General features: G+C 39.7%; 1 protein-coding gene across 1 annotated transcript in view; it reads left to right on the top strand.

Annotated features, from left to right (window-relative positions):
- The window catches only part of NR6A1 (nuclear receptor subfamily 6 group A member 1), a 399090-nt gene extending 392696 nt beyond the window's left edge, over positions 1-6394 (top strand). Inside the window, exons 9-11 of the mRNA XM_075322829.1 lie at positions 1378-1499; positions 3554-3706; positions 5473-6394. Of these exons, the coding sequence (XP_075178944.1) occupies positions 1378-1499; positions 3554-3706; positions 5473-5570 (373 nt within the window). The 3' untranslated portion in view covers positions 5571-6394. The remainder of the gene's footprint in view (positions 1-1377; positions 1500-3553; positions 3707-5472) is intronic.
- The last annotated feature ends 12362 nt before the right edge of the window (positions 6395-18756 follow it).

The following is an 18756-nucleotide window of genomic DNA, read 5'->3' as shown; positions in this document are numbered from 1 at the left end:
GTAATAAATCAAATGGTTATACATCTGATTTTTATCCTGAAGGAGCTTTTATGTTCCGAAATGTGTAGACTAAAAATCACTTCTGATCTTCAATGAGCCTTTGAAGTTTCTGTTCCTGTAAGATCAGGTTCCTGTAAGATCGCGTTTCAGAGCATAAAAGCTCCTTCAGGATAAAAATCAGATGTATAACCATTTGATTTATTACTGTAGGAGCTTTTTTGATCCGAAACGCGTAGAATAAAAATCACTTCTGATCTTCAATGACCCTTTGAAGTTTTTGTTCCTGTAAGATCAGAATAGATTTTTATTCTGTGCGTTTCGGTTAAAAAAAAGGTCCTGCAGTAGTAAATCAAATGGTTATACATCTCATTTTTATCCTGAAGGAGCTTTTATGTTCCGAATTGCATAGAGTAAAAATCAACTTCTGATCATCAATGAACCTTTGAGGTTTTTGTTCCTGTGTTGCATTGTGGCGTTAACCCTTTCATATCCACAACTGAGCCTTTTCATTTGCTATGGGGACTGCTGCAGCCGGATACTCTCCATTTATGCGTCTCTTGTAGTTGTGACTTTTACAACTACCTCAGCTGAGCAACACTCACCCTAAAACCATATTTCCGTCTTTCCAGCTCCTACACTCCACTCACTTTTGCCTGCTTTATAGTCCTGACAGTTTTACATAGTAGCAATGAGATCCCAGCGGATCTTGGTGTAGGAAGTTGCTGTTCGCCGCTCATTACCTGCTGCAATTTAAAAAGGACTTTTCAGAAATGACCAATTTTTACTCTTATTTTATTCCCATTGCTCTCCTGAGTATGCCATTTTTTTTTCTTTTCATTCCACCATATGGCTCCAGAAATATTGGGCATTTTTACAGGATCCTCATGGGCGTGGCTATGCATAATCACCCTGAGCCATACCCCCGAGGTAAAAACAGTTTTAAAAAAAGCCAATAACTCTGCAACCGTATGATGGATTAAGAAAAAATTAAAAATAGGGGAGCAGCAGGCATAAATTAAAAACAAAAAGTAGCCACGTTTTCATTAACTTAAAGGAGACCTGTTACCAGGGTAAGTCTTTAAGACTTTTCCAGCTGCAAGCAGAATAATGCTAAAATGAAAAATCATCCCGTATATATATATATATATATATATATATATATATATATATATATATATATATATATTTTATGTGTATATATATATATATATATATTTATTATAATATATTTATTATAATATATTTTATATATATAATTTATTATATATATATATAAAAATATATAGATTATATATATATATATATATATATACATTGTGTATATATAAAACTGTGTCCTTAAACGTCTGTGATATTAATGCACTAACCTTTTGTCAGATTTGGTGACGAAGGCATGGAAGTGATGGAGAGACTCATCTACCTATATCGAAAGTTCATGCACCTGAAAGTGAGCAATGAAGAGTATGTTTGCATGAAAGCCATTAACTTCCTGAATCAAGGTAAGCATCCGCCAGTGTTTGGTGATTCTTTGCGTTGGCAGATTTTTCCATGACACTAGGGGGCAGTGCAGCAGTTGATGAGCAACAAATTTTTGGAAGTTATGTTCAGGCAACACGTATTTTTCCATTTATTAATCACCACTTAATAGAAGTTTAATGCTGCCACCAAGGCCAGGACACACGTCATATCACATATGCATTACAGGCAGCAGCGCTGGTAGATTAGCCCTATCCAAGTAAGGATTGTGTGACAGATCGCCAGCTGTTCTCGCCTTATCTGGGAATGTTGACACCAATAGATCAATGTAGTGACCACACACAGTTGATATTGTGTCATTCTTGTTTTAGGATTGATATTACGAAGCTCCGTTGACTTCAGCTAATATATTTTTTTCCCCTGACTTCTATTCCAAAATTATTTCTACTAATATATATAGTAATGTATTACTTTTTTTTTTTGTTCACAACCCCCTTAATTCGCACTCCCCGTCCCCTACCGCCACACACATAAAAAGTAGTAGGGTCAAATAATATTTTAGTGGGGTGCGTAATAGGCTTTGGGATGCCCTGACCAATAAAAAGGAGCTTTCCACAGTCAAAAGTGGATAGTTTTTGCTGTTATTTTATTCCTACTTATACCCCGAGTGCGTTGTTTTTTTTTTAATTGAGCCGTAGTGCCAGAAAAATGGGCTTTTTTCATTTTGTGCTAACTTTTGGCAAAAATACAAATAAGTAACAGATCCTCTGGGGCGTGTCTTTAGGATGCTCTGCATTATTAACTTGTAAGCCACACCCCATTGTAGCGGATCAGTAGCACTAAATAAAAGTCACATATTTCCCTTAATTCGCACTGCCCACACACGCACAATTAGTAGGGTCAAAGAATGTTTTAGTGGGGTGTCTAAAAGGCTCCTGAATGCCCTGACAATTACAAAGGAGCTTTCCACAGATCAAACGTGGCCAGTTTTTGCTTTTATTTTCCTCCTACTTCCCCATTGAGTGTGTTTTTTGTTTACTTGTTTTTTTTTTTTAATTCAGCCAAAGTTCCAGAAAAACAGGCCTTTTCATTTTGTGCTAACTATTGGTAAAGATACTAATGAGTAATAGATCCTCTGGGGCGTGTCTTTAGGCTGCTTTGCATGATTACCCAGTAAGCCACACCCACTTGTTAAGGATAAGTAGCACTAAATAAAAAAAGGCCCATATCTCCCTTAATTCGCATTCCCCTCCTGCCACACACACAGAAAAAAAATTAGTTGGGTCAAAGAATATTATAGTGGGGTACATAAAATGTTCCTGGATGCGCTGGCCATTTAAAAAGGAGCTTTCGGCAGGTCAAAAGTGGCCAGTTTTTGCTCTTATTTTATTCCTACTACTCCCCTGAGTGTATTTTTTGTTTTTGTTTTTTTTATTCAGCAGGAATTCCAGAGATGTGACCCTTTTCATTTTGTGCTGAGTATCAGATCCTCTGGGGCGTGTCTTTAGGATACTCTATTATTGACCTGTAAGCCACACACCCTTGTAGAGAATAAGTAGCACTAAATAAAAAGGCCCATATCTCTGGAAATAGAGGGTGGATTTAAAAAAATAAAATAAAATAAAGCCTCAAAGGATAGGGAATAAAATAAGAGGAAACACTGATAACTTTTTATATATCCTTTATGGGGACACAACAGAGGGTAAATTATATTTGCATTTTTTTGTACAGTTCGTCTGGTACAACAAATAATTTTGGTATTTAGTTTTGTTTTTTTTCATCAAAAACTGAAGATTTTTTTATTTTTATATATTTTTTTTTTAATAAAGAATATACAAACTCTAAAAGAATGTTTTTTAATAATTAACTTAAGAAGGTAGCCTCTATGGTTTCTACAAAATGTATGATTTAGGTCATAAAATGTAGAGATCATTTTAGTTTTTTTGGTTTTTTTTGCATGGCATCGTACTTGGCACAATCTCAAGCAAAAGCTGGATGTTCTAGCCTATAATTTATTTTGCCGTTTGGTCCTTTGTGGGCATTTGTTTTTCAGCTTTTTTTTGTTTTTCTTCAATAGATATCCAAGGTCTTAGCAGTATCACTCAGCTTGAACAGCTGAATAAGAGATATTGGTACGTGTGCCAGGACTTCACAGAATTTAGGTATCCACATCAACCCAGCAGATTCCCGGACCTGATGATGTGTTTGCCTGAGATTCGCTACATTGCTGGTAAGTATCCATCTGCTAGTCGAGTTCTGTACGTCTTGAGGCCAGGATTGGGTTAGGACATGTCTTAAACTGTGTTTATATGGGAAAATTAAATTTTGGTTGAATTATTTTGGGTAAAGATACGGTAAAACAAAAACTTGGCAATAAATCACTTTATAATACTCACCTAATGGGCTAAGAATATTGTATATAAGAGACAAGGCCGCTGTGTAGAACTAAAAAAAACACTTATTATACTCACCTGGGGGGGCCAATCCGGTCCGATGGGTGTCACTGCTCTCCGGTCCAGTACTTCCTCTCTGCAGCGATCTCCGTCCACCTTCTTCTGAGGCCCGTGTGCATGACGCGTCCTACTTCATGCATATTAGCTGGCATTGAGGTCCTGCACAGGCGCACTTTGATCTGGCCTGCTCAGGGCAAATCAAAGCATTGTAGTGCGCATGCGCGGGCAGTTTATAACCTTTCCTCGCGCATTACAGTACTTTGATCTGCCCTCGGCCAGGCAGAACAAAGTGCGCCTGTGCAGGACCGCAATGTCGGCCTGTGTGGATGACTTAGACACGTCATCCATACTGGGTCGGGTAGAAGGAGGACGGAGATCGCAGCAGACAGCAGGTTCCAGACCGGAGAGCAGCGACACCCTTCGGACCGGACCGCCCCCTAGATGAGTATTATAAAAGTGGTTTTTTTTACGTTATAAAGCGCGACCTGGAAACTTATATACAGTATTCTGGAATGCTGTATATAAGAGCTCACTGGTGGCGGCCGCAGCTTATAGTCGCCAAATCTGGTGACAGGTTCCCTTTTTAGTGGCGATTGGCTCTGGTCGTTGATATTAAAGGCAGATGCCAGTATGGTAATACTTGCCCCATATGGAGTGGGCACCTATGTTTTCATATGGACAGTGCAGTCGTACTCACATAGTGTCATGGCCAATTCTCATCGCAGGTTCTAGTCTGCCCCTCCTGCTCGGGACCAGTCTGCCTACAGGAATTGGCAATAACACAGCACTTGCTCAATGTTGAGTATTCAAGTTGAGGTTGTGTTTTGGTGCACTGAGACCTTGACCAATAAAAATACATGAAAAAGAAAAATGTTTTTGTCCTAAAAAAAAACCTCGAGATTTTTTTTACATGAACACATTGATATTAACATTTTTAACCATTTTTCTTTTTCATTGCCATTTTTTGTACTCATATTCTTGAAGAGGTTGTCCACTACTTTTACATTAATGGGCAATCCTTAGGATAGGTCATCAATGTCGGATTGGCCAGGGTCCGACACCCCCCGCCGATCATCTTCTCTCAGTGCCGATAGCGGCAGCAAAAAGTGGACGGAAATGCTCAGTACCGGAGCTACCGCGGCCGGAAATGCTGAGTACCGGAGCTACCGCGGCCGGAAATGCTCAGTACCGGAACTACCATGGCTGGAAATGCTCAGTACCGGAACTATCGTGGCTGGGTATTGCACATCCACTTTCTGTTGATTTGAAAAGGAAGTGGATGTGCAGTACCCGACCTTGGCCACTATCAGAAGACGGAGCAGCTCCAGAACTGAACATTTCCAGCTGCCTGCTTCCGCCGCCGGCACCGAGAGCAGCTGATCAGCAGGGATCCCGGGTGTTGGACACCAGCTGATCAAACATTGATGACTATGGGCTATGGATAGCCGATCAATGTAAAAGTAGTTGACAACCTCTTTAAAATTTTTGTGGCTAAATTATTCTGATTAATTTCCTTTTTTTTTATTTTTTTTTTTTTAACCAGGAAAATTGCTGAATGTACCTATGGAGCAATTACCACTACTTTTCAAAGCGTTTCTCCACTCATGCAAGACTGGTTTGCAAGCATTGACCAAGGAATAATTGAAAGAGCTGATTTGCAGAAAGTTGGAAACCTGTTCTGCATCAGTTGAATAGGAAAAGAAAGACTATTGCATATCCCTGTATGGGGGAAAAAAAAAAAAGTTTGCTTATTTTTTTTTTTTTTTTTACTCTTTCTTATCTATTTATTTTTTGACAGAGTTGAATGTATTATCTTCAACACAGGTGCACAAACATGAATGCAGTTGCTGCATTTTGTTGTTGTTTACAGACCTAAAAAAAAAAAATTTTGGAAGCCTTTTAAGCGAGGGATTCTCTTCCTCTTACGGGAGGGGACACAAATGTTACAGTGTTGCCATTTATTGTGTCTTTTTCTTTTTTTTTTAATACTTTTTTTTCTCTTGGGAGTGGGTGAGAAATTATTTCAATAGTTGAAGCTAAGAAAACTACCTCGATTTAAATGTTTGTGTTTTTTTATTTTATTTTTTTAATTATGGATAGATTTTGTTTGAACTTAAGAATGCCAAAAAAAAAAATGCTGAGATTAACTTGTGCAATTTAGTTTATACCTGATTTTAATGTTGAATATTTTACAGTGTCCGGTTTGGAGCAAAAATATGGTAAATCGTACTACAGATGTGGTCTCTAATATGGACCTTTAAAAAAAAAAATACACAAACGAGCAGTAAAATTAATCAGGTTGAATTGAAGTCTACAAAATTTGGAAGTTTACCTTTGTTTAGGCTCTTAGGCCTCATTCAGACTTTCGATTTTTGTCCTGTTCTGGATTGCCAAAGAAGTTCAAAAACGGAAGGATCCGGCACCATTAATTTTTGTTACATCCCAAAGTGGAAAGACCCCAACGATACAGAACATAGCCCTGATACTGATTTATGCGTTTCAAGTAGTCATAACCTGATTATGAGTAAGAGGCATGACTCTTCGAAACGCGTAAACCAGTATCCGGGCTATGTTCCATAGTGTTGATGTCTTTCCACTTTGGAATGTCTTCGAAAGGATGAAATAGACTCACTAGTACAAGTGCTATCCGTGAGAATCAAGAACAGCAAATAAAAAAAGACTCCAGCTCCCCTGTCGATGAAGAGCACAGATCCGTTATTCCAAAAATGCCAAAGAGGTCCAAAAAGGGAGGTATCCGGCACGCTTAACTTTAATTTCATACTCTAAAAGACCCCAATGATATGGAACATAGCCCTTATACTGGTTTACGCATTTCGAGTAATCATACCTCTTATTCATAACCTGATTATGAATAAGAGACAAGACGCCTTGAAATGCGTTAACTAGTATCCAGGCTATGTTTCATAGCACTGAGGTCTTAATTATTTGGCATTTTTGGAATTACAGATCTGTGCATTTCATCGACAGGTGAGCTGGACTCTTCTGTTCTTGATACTCACGGATAGCACTCGAACTAGTGATAGTTTTTGGGGCCGTTTTATATGCCCGGGATTTTTTGTTGACTGTGCAGTCAACAGAAAATAGGAGAGACCTGTCCAATTTTGAACCATGTTTCGGAGCAAAATCAACAATGCAAGTCTATTCATCCATGGAAAAAAATCTGACCACACCCAAATGACAGAGTGCAGTTTGCTTTTGACAAACTGAGAAAGGAGAAGGTGGAGAAACTTTTTTTAATTTTCTCCATGTACGAGAAAAAAAATGATGACACTTGGACCACACACTGATCAAAGTATGATCCCCGACAAAAAAATCGGTCCAGGAAAAATCAGATGTCTGAATGAGCCCGAATTTCATTTTTTAATTCACTAAGTTTCTAAATGAAAATCACCAATGTTATTTTGAAATATTACACAATTGATTTAAAAACAAACTGTAAAATTAATTTCACTCATCATTTTCACAAATATTTAGTAGTAATATCATGAGATGTGAATTTAATTTTTGGGGAGCGGGAGGGTGGGGTTTGTTTGTCTCAGCATTTTTGTTATCCTCCAATTCTACATCTATGATAATTGGATATTATCCCATGGTGGTGAGCACAATACAACATTTATTTAGCATCTTACGATTTTCAAATCCTATTATTATTTTAGTATTTTCTATAGCACCTTTTATGCCATTACTTTTTTTTTTTTAGTCTTTGGAGACCCATTTTGTTCGTAAGAGGGTCATCTCCATAGTCTTCACCAACATCGTTGGGGATCGGGTCATAAAGGCAGTGTTTCATGCCTATTATTCACATTATCACAAGTTCTTAGGTCTTGTGACTTTAAACAGGGTACAAACACAGCGTTCCTAATGCCAAGCTCAGGCATTACGGCTACTTCTACGAAAGGAACGTCATTAGGTCAATTTCTCTTATCGTCCTTTCTTGGATTGTGAAGGCACTGATAGTCACGTTTATAACATATGAAGTCCCATATTTTATTGTGATTTTTAAAATACTGTCAAGAAAATCATGATAAGGAGTCAATGAGTTCGGACGGCCCACTGATGGTCAAGAACAAGAGCACTAAGACTTCTATAATTCCCTTTAGAGAGGTCATGTCTGATTTCCGACATCAGTGGGGTTCTCTGACTGAGGTCTTTTATTACTTCATGCAGCTTCGGTTGTATTCCCAGTCCATGGTGCAATGTACAATTGGAGGAAATAAAGCAAACCCGTTCCCCGAATAGACTGAATCTGTATGTTGCATAGCCTTTCTAACCTGTAGAACTGTCTTGTTTGATTCGGTGATATTTTTTTTTTTTTGTTATTTTGCCTTTTGTGTTTTTGTGCTTTTATCTTACATGATTTTTGTAGGCCTAGGGGAGGGAGTGAGGTTTTTTATGATTTAAGAGTTCTTCAAAATTTTTATATACAATGTTACTTGCTTTTAAAGTTACCCCTTTTGATAAATTGCTAGTGTAAGCATATGTAAAATGGGCAAAGATTTGTAATGAAGGAAGAGTTAAGATAGAAAAATCAGAGATCCCATTGGCTTAAAGAGAGGATCACAGAAAAATCAGAGATCCCATTGGCTTAAATTAAAGGATCCATTCATGGTCAATAGAAGGACAGCAATATATATAATGAAACAAAAAAATCTCAGTCTGCTATTGTGGATTTTTCCCAGTTGGACAAATTTGATATTGAAGGAATTAAAGTGACACTCTAGGGCAGTGTTTCTCAACTCCAGTCCTCAAGACCCACCAACTGATCATGTTTTCAGGATTTCTTTAATGTTGCGCAGATTGTGGAATTATTCCCTGTCTAATATTGAAGGGAAACCTGAAAACATGATCTGTTGGGTCCTGAGGACTGGAGTTGAGAATCCCTGTTCTAGGGGAAAAAAATAGAATTCCTCATTCACACTTGTGTATGTTGGATGGTATTATTCATCAGTTTGTTTAAAGGGGTTGTCCACTACTAGGACAAGCCCTTCTGATTCAACATGTTGTCCTTGGGTAAAACAAAAAAGCCTATAGTCACTTCCGCGGCCGGCATGGGTCCAGCAGTGTTGCACATGACCTTGTGACATCACAAAAGCCCCACGTCCAATCAACTCTGGCTTTTGTCTCCCTGCCTTCAAACCAAATGAGTTAATCAACAGGAAGTAGTAGCTGCGGTTGCACTCACTTCCTGTTGATTGCTCGTTTGGTCCAAAGGCAGGGAGATAGAAGCCAGTGCTGATTAGATGCGGAGGTCGTGTGATGTCACAACGTCGTGTGTGCCCCCGGAACGCGAACTGTGGCACTGCCGGAATGTTGCTGATATGAGAGTTGAGTGTAGGCTTTTTATTTTACCTGGGGGAAATGCAGAATCAGAAGTGGTTGTCCTAGTATTGGACAACCCCTTTAAAAGTGGTGCTCAATTAGTGGATTATCTGCCCCTTAACACTAGAAGTCCCAGAGAGGGGTCATTTAACATTTCTACCTTTGGAACCCAGCGATGGGTCGAATGACCTCAAGGATTTTAGCTAACATCCTATAATCACAGTCTTTTGTTCTGTAATTAAGGCCATTACTGTCGCACCACAGGAGGTTGTTGTTTTCCATTGAGTTTAGCCATTTAGTTTCTAGTTAGTTCTATTCAGTTTATTGTATTTCATTTGACCCTCTTTCGGGACTTCAGGGGGGAGCTCGAAATTTCTGGGACTTCTAGTGTTAAGTTCAAAATGCCCAATCCTTCTTTCCACGACATCATCTTTTGGAGAGAGAAGGGAGAATCCTCTATACATTAGATGGTTTGTCAACTTTTATTTTATATGTAGGAGGACCTTTCGCCAAAACAAGGAGTGGAAAACAGATAAAAAGTGGTGGTTTAGACCCCTCCTAATATCAGGTTTTTGTAAACTTCAAAGTTTTTATATAGTTTCCATCATCCCACAGTTCAACAATGCTCTTATCATTTTTATGATATTGACTTTACGTAACCCACACTCCTTATCTATGCAAAACAAACCAGTGATTCACCACACTGTCTGCCTAAAGGATCAATGCATGAGGCTAGGGATTAGTCTATGAGATGGCTTGTACAAAGCCAATGGTCAACTCTTTTTCCTTCCCAAAACCAGAGGAGAGTGGCCTCAATATTGGTTTGATTTAACTAATAGTATAAGTCATAGACCCATTCAGTGTTTAGCTTTGAGGGCTTCATAGCTGGTTTGCAGCTGCTGCACAAATGTGTCCTCAAAGCACCCCTAACACACATTTCTACAAGCATACTTCCCCTCCCTTAGTGACTGTACTTGCCGAAAAGCCTTTATTTTTATTTTTTTTGACTGGTAATACGGGTATGCTTAACGGCCGAGTCAGTCACTTACATTCTCAAAGACCACATAACAAAACCTCATGCCCGAGATGCATGTGATAATGCATTTGTGCCTAATATTGTGCTTGTGCTACCATCACCGGCCAAGAGTCACAAGTTTTACGTGTTCTTGGCACTCAAAATGCAACTGGTCTTCACAGTTTGGTTTCCAATTTCGAACGAGAAACTCCCCCATCCCCCCCGTTAGGGTTTCTGATTGGAACCCAATTATTCCATTGACTAGTATTCAGGAATGCAATAGATTTAAGAACATATCCCTGAAGTTCCCATGTCCTCCAAAATGGAGGCGTAACCTGAAATACTAATCACCATGGGTGAGCTTTACCAAAATCATCAGGTGCACTTTTATACTGTTGAGTATGGTAAGAATAATCTTACTATATGAAAAAAACAAAAATGATGGACTTAAAAAAAAAAAAAAAAATAATTAAGTTTTTGTGATCACACAAATTCACCAGCATGTAGGAAGAATATTCTTTTATTACTCCATAAATTAGCATTTCTTAGAATTTAAAGATCAAGGGGTTTGAGAATGAGAACAGAGAGAACACACAAACTAAAGATACCCATCCAAGGAGCCGTCTCATTATGGTCTGTTTAAAGAGGACCATATATAATTTCCATACTTGACTCCTTGGGGGAGGGATAAGTTTAAAATATTACACAGTGTTCCAAAATATTATGGAATTGCTATTTTTTTCTGATTTCCTTAAATGGTCGATACATTGTTTAAATTGTCAACCATTAAGCCGCTTTCCCACTGCGCTGTCCAAACACCCGCAAAACAGGGCCTTTGAGGAGCCTTTCGCAAACAGGGCCTTTGCGAAGACAGGGCCTTTGACTAATGATGAAGACGGAGTCACTATGTCCTCTGTTGTGCACCATTTTCAAGGGTATACAAGGGTATAGGCTTACTGGAAGCAGACACCAAGACGCAGTCTACTACATTTGGGTGTCCACCTCCAATAGGTGTATACTCTCGAAAATGGTGCACGATAGAGCACACAGTAGCTCCAACAGGCCCATTGACTATAATGATGAAGACTGAGTCACCGGGTGCTCTTTTGTGCACCATTTTTGGGAGTATACACTTACTGGAGGCGGACACTCAGATGCAGTCTACTATATCTGGGTGTCCGCCTCAAATAGGAGTATACACCTGAAAATAGTGCACGAAAAAGCACACAGTGACTCCGATTGGGCCACTGATTTTAATGGTGCAGACAGTCACCATATGCGCTGTTGTGCACCATTTTTGGGGTATACGCTTACTGGAAGCGGACACCCAGACACATTATCTAGGTGTGCGCCTCCAATAGGGGTATGCTACCGAAAATGGAGCCACTGACTATAATGGTGCAGATGAAACGTGTGCTTTGTTATGCACCATTTTCGGGAGTATACACTTACTGAAAGTGAACACTCAGACACAGTCTACTGTGTCTGGGTGTCCATCTCCAATAGGTGTATGCTCCCGAAAATTGGTGCATGACCCAGCGCATGGTCACTCTGTCTGCCCCATTATAGTTGGAATCACCATGTGCTCTGTTGTGCACCATTTATCGAGAGTATACACTTGCTGGAGGCGGACACCCAGATACTACGTCTGGGTGTCCGCCTCCAATAGGCGTATAGTCCTGTAAATGACACGGTGACTCCGTGTGCACCATTATAGTCAATGGCTCCTTCACCACATGCGTCAGAAACCCGTTTTGCGGGGAATTCAGATGGAACCCCTGACCACTGGATTGGGAGAGGAACGCAGTAGGAAAGCGGCCTTAGAGGAGAAATCAGATTTTATTGGACAAACCTCCCAATGATCACAGGATTTTATTTTTCAAAACAAAACAACCCTCAAAATGCACTGTTCCAAATTATTATGCACATGAGTTTCCGAACACTTTATGGGATGTAAAGAACTGTAAATGGTCATTTGTTGAATTTTGCCATTGGAGGAAGCTAAACATAACTATAATTTTTCATTATTTGTGTAGTTTAAGCAGATTTTGTTCATTTTACCTAATATGTCCGACGGCAAAGTGGGGCTGCAGTCAAAAACTTTGCTCCTTTTAAAATTCCTGTAGAATATCAACGTTCGCAACGTTTTTCAAATGTAACCAAAGCTCAACATTTCACTAACTACCTCATATAGAGATACTGTGGGAGCCGATCACACTTACTCCGAAAACTACCTCCTTTTTGAATCGCTATAGGAGTTGCAGCGCTTATGAAGCTACAGGGGATTTATCCAAGGAATTCCCCTAAATCTTCACCCGAGTGATCTCACCACGACTGTAGTGTCTTCTTATCTACTCCGTGAATATAGTACTTAAGTCACAATGGCATGGATTCATTGTGCAAAGCTATTTTTTTCCCAAAATAACAGGAAGGCAGGGCATTTCCCATAAAGTATAGCTTTGCTGTATTTTTGGCAACGGCTTTTCCATACATTTGTCATAATACTATGTACTTGTGTATATAACTTAAAAAGCAAGAATATGTCATCTTTAGATTGTACCTATTGAAGACAGACTCTTTTGCAAAACTACCCCCATAACCTGCAAATTTTTTTTTTATTTTTTATTTTTTTTTTATTATTGTAGTACAGCACAATTCCTGCTGTAGTTTTATGTATCTGTAACTCCACTACCTTTTTGGAAATGTGACCAATGTATTTTAAAGAGCATGTCTAGCAAGTGTTTAGAGATTTTTAAATCAATAAATGTGAATTCATATAACCTTCTCGTCTGTGGTTCTTTTTTTTTTATTACTGTAGGGATTATGATTTTACTCTGACAGAGTGTGCTGGGACAAGGTATTTTGGTGCCTTTGGCAAATGAAGCTGATGGCACCCCAAGTAAAGAAATGCATCAGCGGTAGCTAACTCAATTTTTCCTCCCTCCGACGGATTAGGTAACATGCTCTGATGACCACTTCCATGAGAAGTGCTACCTGTTTCACCCAAAAAAAAATAGCAAAAGTAAGGGGTGGGCTCAATAGAATGTGCAATTTTAAAGCTAGAATATATACTCATTCATTGTTTGCGGACCATTTTCACAATACACTGGAGAAATTGCAATATTCATCCCTGGCATCCTTTATTTTAAATATCAGACCCAAGTACAGTTATGGAAACTAATATAGCTTAACTATAATGGCAGGTGTTTAGTTTCCAATAGGGTATCAGCTAAATGCTGGAAAGTTTAATTGAAACCATACTGTATGTATAATTATTTTTATGTCCAATACAGTTTGCAACAAAACTGATAGTGTTTCCGATGCCATATACCTGTATGGATAGTGGTTCTGGTGACGTATTCATGTAATGATGGTTGTTCTGGTGTTTTAGTCATAGTGATGATAATTCTCTTGCGGTATTCATCAACAGAACCACCATCAGTACATGTATACATCATGAGAACCACAGTCAGTAATTAAGTATAAAACCAGTGCCATCATCACTACATATACATTATATGTCACCAGAACCACAATTAGTACATAAATATGTCACCAGATGCATTGTCAGTACATTAATACAACAATCACGTTTAGTACATCAATCAATTGTAATGTCAAGTCAGCCCCATATACATTTGTATGGCATAAACCTATCCTCCAATATGTTCTTAACAACAGTAAGGAGATGTTGGGAGTAGTTGTTATGGGCCATCATCACACTGCGGCCCATTTAGGCACCATAATACTAGACTGAGACAGTCATTATTAACAAGTAAACATTTTCATTCAGTACCATTCAGTACCAGAGATGACATCTCTGATTGTTGTCATTCCCTTTCTTTTCATCTCCATCTTGTCCATATGCCATGATGACATTTCACAGCCACAGCTAGTCTCTGCAGACTTCCATCTTCTCGGGACTTCTGCTGCATATTCTCACTCATTGCCCTTAAAAAGAAGAGTGTTGTTAATAAAATGTTCTATGTATAAAAATAGCTGTCCATACTATGTCCTAAATAAGTATCCTATGGTATATGCCTGTGTCCCGGACGTCAACGTGGTGAATGCCTGCTGCCAGAGGAATGTGCTGGTTGGCTACAGGAATTCAGCAATGTAGGAATTTTTTTTTCAAAGTGCGCCCCCCTCAGGGAGGCAAGAGTTAGTGCCCCAGGCGGGTCCTATGCCTCATCCCAACCCTGCTGAGACACATTCTAAAAAATGTTTTTTTTTAGCATAAAATTAACATTTAAATTAAGGAAGTTAACACCTGAGGGGGTTGCAAGTATTTGAACTCTCACTCAATGGCAAAATTTTACTTTTGCTAAACAATATGCTATTACTTGCTATCAATTGAATACCACTTTAAGATGAAACATCAAATGCTATGATTAGTAAGTAAACTTAAAAGGGTCAAAAAAGTCATCAAAGACATTAATACTTCTAATTTCACCCCCAAATACAAGTTTCCAAGGTACTCGGTACAGTTTAGCTGCCATACATGCATTTCAATGAAGTTAATGATTGATTGCAGTGGTCACATGAATGATGTAAGCACTGTCTTCCTTGCAGTACATGTGTGAGTCAACAAAGTAGTAGGGGATTTCACAGGTGAGTAATGGGTTTTGTTCCAGACAAACCCCATTAACACTTTGACGATTAGAAGAGAAGCAGTGGTTTGGGGGTCCTGTGTCTCGCCCGACCTAAGAACCACAAAGATGTGTAGAAATCTTGTAGAACACACACAGGTTCATTTCCTTCTAGTCCTTTCCATTTTTGGCCAGTGAATGACTGAAGTTGGCTATTCTCTTTAGACGTGCATGAAAACATTGTTTGGCAGATCCCCATATACAAAAACATGAAGGAATCAAGACAATTACCTAGAGTTTCGCGAATCTCCCAAAATTGGTTTTGGGCAGATTCGTTTAAGGGGAAAAATTTGATTCACATCAGATAAATTTGGTGAAAATCACATCAATAAAGCTCCTATACCTGGCTCTCCTCATACCAGTCCTGCCACTAACTCTCCCCTCCTAGTCCTCCAATTTGCTCTTCTTCCCATTGGTCTCCCGATGTGTGCCATTGCTAACTAAGCCCCACATGGGACGAATGTCACCGAGAAACCAGTTGGATGACTGGATGTGGAGTTGAGAATGAGTTTATATGCAAATAACGAAACGCTCTGCCTTAGGTTACATTCACACATCAATTTGCTGTCCGTTTTCTTTCTCGAAAAGCTGATGGACCCATAGTGTTTCATTGTACCATACACACAGGTTAAAAAGACGGGTACATATCTCCAGTCCACGAGACTCAAAGCACAAACATATTCTGATTCAGCCATTGAAGTGCATGGGGATCCCTGAGACACACATAAAACAAGGAAGACTTAACACTTCAATTTTCCATCCGATTTTCATCCATTTATAACTGATACATTGAGTCGAAGAATAAAAAAAAGTTCAGTTTACCTGAACCAGTGGAAAATGATAGGATTAGTAAAAACTGATGCAACTAAAATTACTCGAGAAAAAAAAATCGTTCCATTTCTCATGTAAATCTAGCCTTAGCAAGGCATGCCAAACTTCGAGAGGAAAAACAGCCTCTTCCAGAGCAGAGAAGGAGTGTTATGGTGCAGCTACGTATGGTTGGAGAGCCATTCTGACCATTTGGAGCAGCAAAAAGGTGAGGAGAATAAACCATTGATAGTGAAAATTTTGGCGTTATTGGCACATGGGGAAATTCTCATTTGACTCCACTGTCCGGTTGAAGAATGGTGTCCAAGATGGTACTGCTGTTACAACGGAGAACATATGAAAGTTAGCCTTCTACCACCATGAAGTTGACTTAGAAGTACCACGTTAGAGACAGTTAATAAGTACCCTGAAAGTCAATGTCCAACTTTTTAATGAGCCATGCAACGTAACCAGGGATAAACGCCTAGCCAGAAACTCTTCTACACACAGCTTGATATAACAGCGGCAAAATACCTTCCCAAAAAAACCCAAACCTCCACCCTCAATAAAACTTCTTAACAACCCAAATTTGTGGCTTATTGATTTTTGAATACGTCTAAAATTAATTTTAGAACTGCGGTGACAATATGCTAATTAGCGGGTGACTAGTTGTAGGTCCGTTGGGTTCCCCAGACTAATCATCCCACTAATTATTTTATCAAGCCCCTGTTGGCATGAGGGACATGTCATGACAAGACTGGCATTGGCACCAGCTCTTTTCAAATCTCCACCTACCTGGCACTGCGAGGTGAGGCTGTATGATCATCGATGTACTGCACATGTCCACGGAGGTAGCAGTGATACCAGACTTGGCCAGCCATGAGATTTTCAGAGCTGGTAGTAATGGATGGCTGCTTCCTTCTTCGTTCCTGCTGCCTTCCTTCTTGGGTTTGCCTAGTGCACCGATGAAGCCAGGAATCGTACACCCGGCTTCACTGCATGTTTCCAGGAGGACAGAGATTTTAAGAGTTGGTGGTGATGTTGCAAATCATGTTATTGCACTCACTGGGGCATGAAAATATGATTAGCAAGTCACTTTCCTTGGAAAAGCAACCACCTCCCACCTAGTCACCCACTAATTAGCATATAGCAAGGCCAAGTATAAACCTGATTTTAGGCATATTCAAAAATTAATATGCCACAAAGGGGGTTTGTTAGAAGTATACAGTGTGTCCACCCATATCCTGTCCACCGCCATTAACTTGAGAACGGTGGCAGTTATAGGCATAGAAGTGGTGTCTAGGTACAGTAAAGTAGCCATGCGCTACGCAATGAAACCACCTATAGCGCCACCTAGTGGAAAACAACGGAGTTAGCATTTTTATCTCGAAAACGGGACGAGATAGAGAAAAAAAAGTGAATTACAAAGTTGTAGGGCATCATCAATTCAATACGAATCGACACTTTGCATACAGAAATGCTATGATTAGAACGTGTAAAACTCACAAGGCTGCGGACATGAAGCGATACCTCATGGAGACCTTCCTAGAAGTCATTGGGTATGGTGGCTGCATGGAGTGGCCTCCACGCTCACCTGACCTGACCCCATTTGACTTATTTCTGTGAGGTCACATCAAACAGCAGGTGTATGCGACCCCTCCACCAACATTGCAGGACCTACGATGACGTATCACAGATGCTTGTGCAAACGTGTCACCTACCATATTGCACAACGTGCCGCAAGATACAGTATGCTGCCCAGATGAGCATTGCAGCCGACGGTGGCCACTTTGAGCATCAAACTTAAATGAGCGCCATATACGTGACCAGCATTCAATGTTTTGAGGGGGTCATGGGTTTCATATCACAGCATTTCTGTATGTAAGGTTTCGATTAGTATTGAATTGATGATGCCCTACAATTTTTTAATTCACTTTTTTCCTCTATCTCGTTCTGTTTTCGAGATAAAAATGCTAACTCCGTTGTTTTCCACCAGGTGGCGCTATAGGTGGTTTCAGTGCATAACGCATGGCTACTTTACTATACCTAGACACCACTTCTATGCCTATAGCTGCCGCCGTTCTCAAGTTAATGGCGGTGGACAGGATATGGGTGGACACACTGTATACTTCTAACAAACCCCCTTTTGTGGCATATTAATTTTTGAATCTGCCTAAAATCAGGTTTATACTTGGGCTTGCTATATGCTAACTAGTGGGTGACTAGGTGGGGAGGTGGTTGCTTTTCCAAAGAAAGTGGATCACTAAAAACATGGTGGCGGTTTTGGTGGCCTAGGGAAGCACAAAGATTTGTGCCTCCCTGTAAGTAATAAAATGGCTTTTGAATTTGAGTGAACCACCCTGTATTCATGATATGTTGTCAGGGTTCTAAATCCTCACCCCTTCTCACAATGTCACTTGGGAGGGACTGGCTTCTTAAAGGGGTTTTCCATTGCTTGGACAACCCCCTTTTCAATCATGTTTGCCACCGGTAAAATAAGAATGTTTATACTTGCATTCCGAACTGGTGCCATTTCAGCGGAGTGTACACTTGCTCTTTGGGGGGGAGCCCTGCTCTCAATCAGGGCTGGTTTCACTCACCCCATCTTCGGACATACCAAATGTCAAAAGAAAGTGAAGCTCTGGCTTCCTCATAATGACTCGTCTGAACGCCAGGAGAGTGAAGCCGGCGCCGATTAGACACAGGGCTCCCATGACAAAATAGAACATGAGCCCCGGAAGAGCAAGGGCCAACTCTGCTAGAATAGCCGGAGGTGACACAAACATGGCGATTGAGAAGGGGTTGTCTGGTTAATGGACAATCCTTTTAATACCGTAAAATAAAATCACATTGGATGGAATCCTCTGACTAATGCACAATGAATAAAAACTCCACAAGTTGCGCTAACACAGCCTAACCTTTGGTAGACCAATGTTCTGCGTTTCATGACATGCTGATGCAATACCAGACATACCGCTCTTCATTGTTTTGATGTGATATTCGGAAACTTTTTTTT

The sequence above is a fragment of the Anomaloglossus baeobatrachus genome, chromosome 9 (genome assembly GCF_048569485.1).
Source record: "Anomaloglossus baeobatrachus isolate aAnoBae1 chromosome 9, aAnoBae1.hap1, whole genome shotgun sequence".
Taxonomy (NCBI): domain Eukaryota; kingdom Metazoa; phylum Chordata; class Amphibia; order Anura; family Aromobatidae; genus Anomaloglossus; species Anomaloglossus baeobatrachus.
The sequence above is the reverse complement of the archived record's forward strand: the minus strand, read 5'-3'. Positions and strand labels throughout refer to the sequence as shown.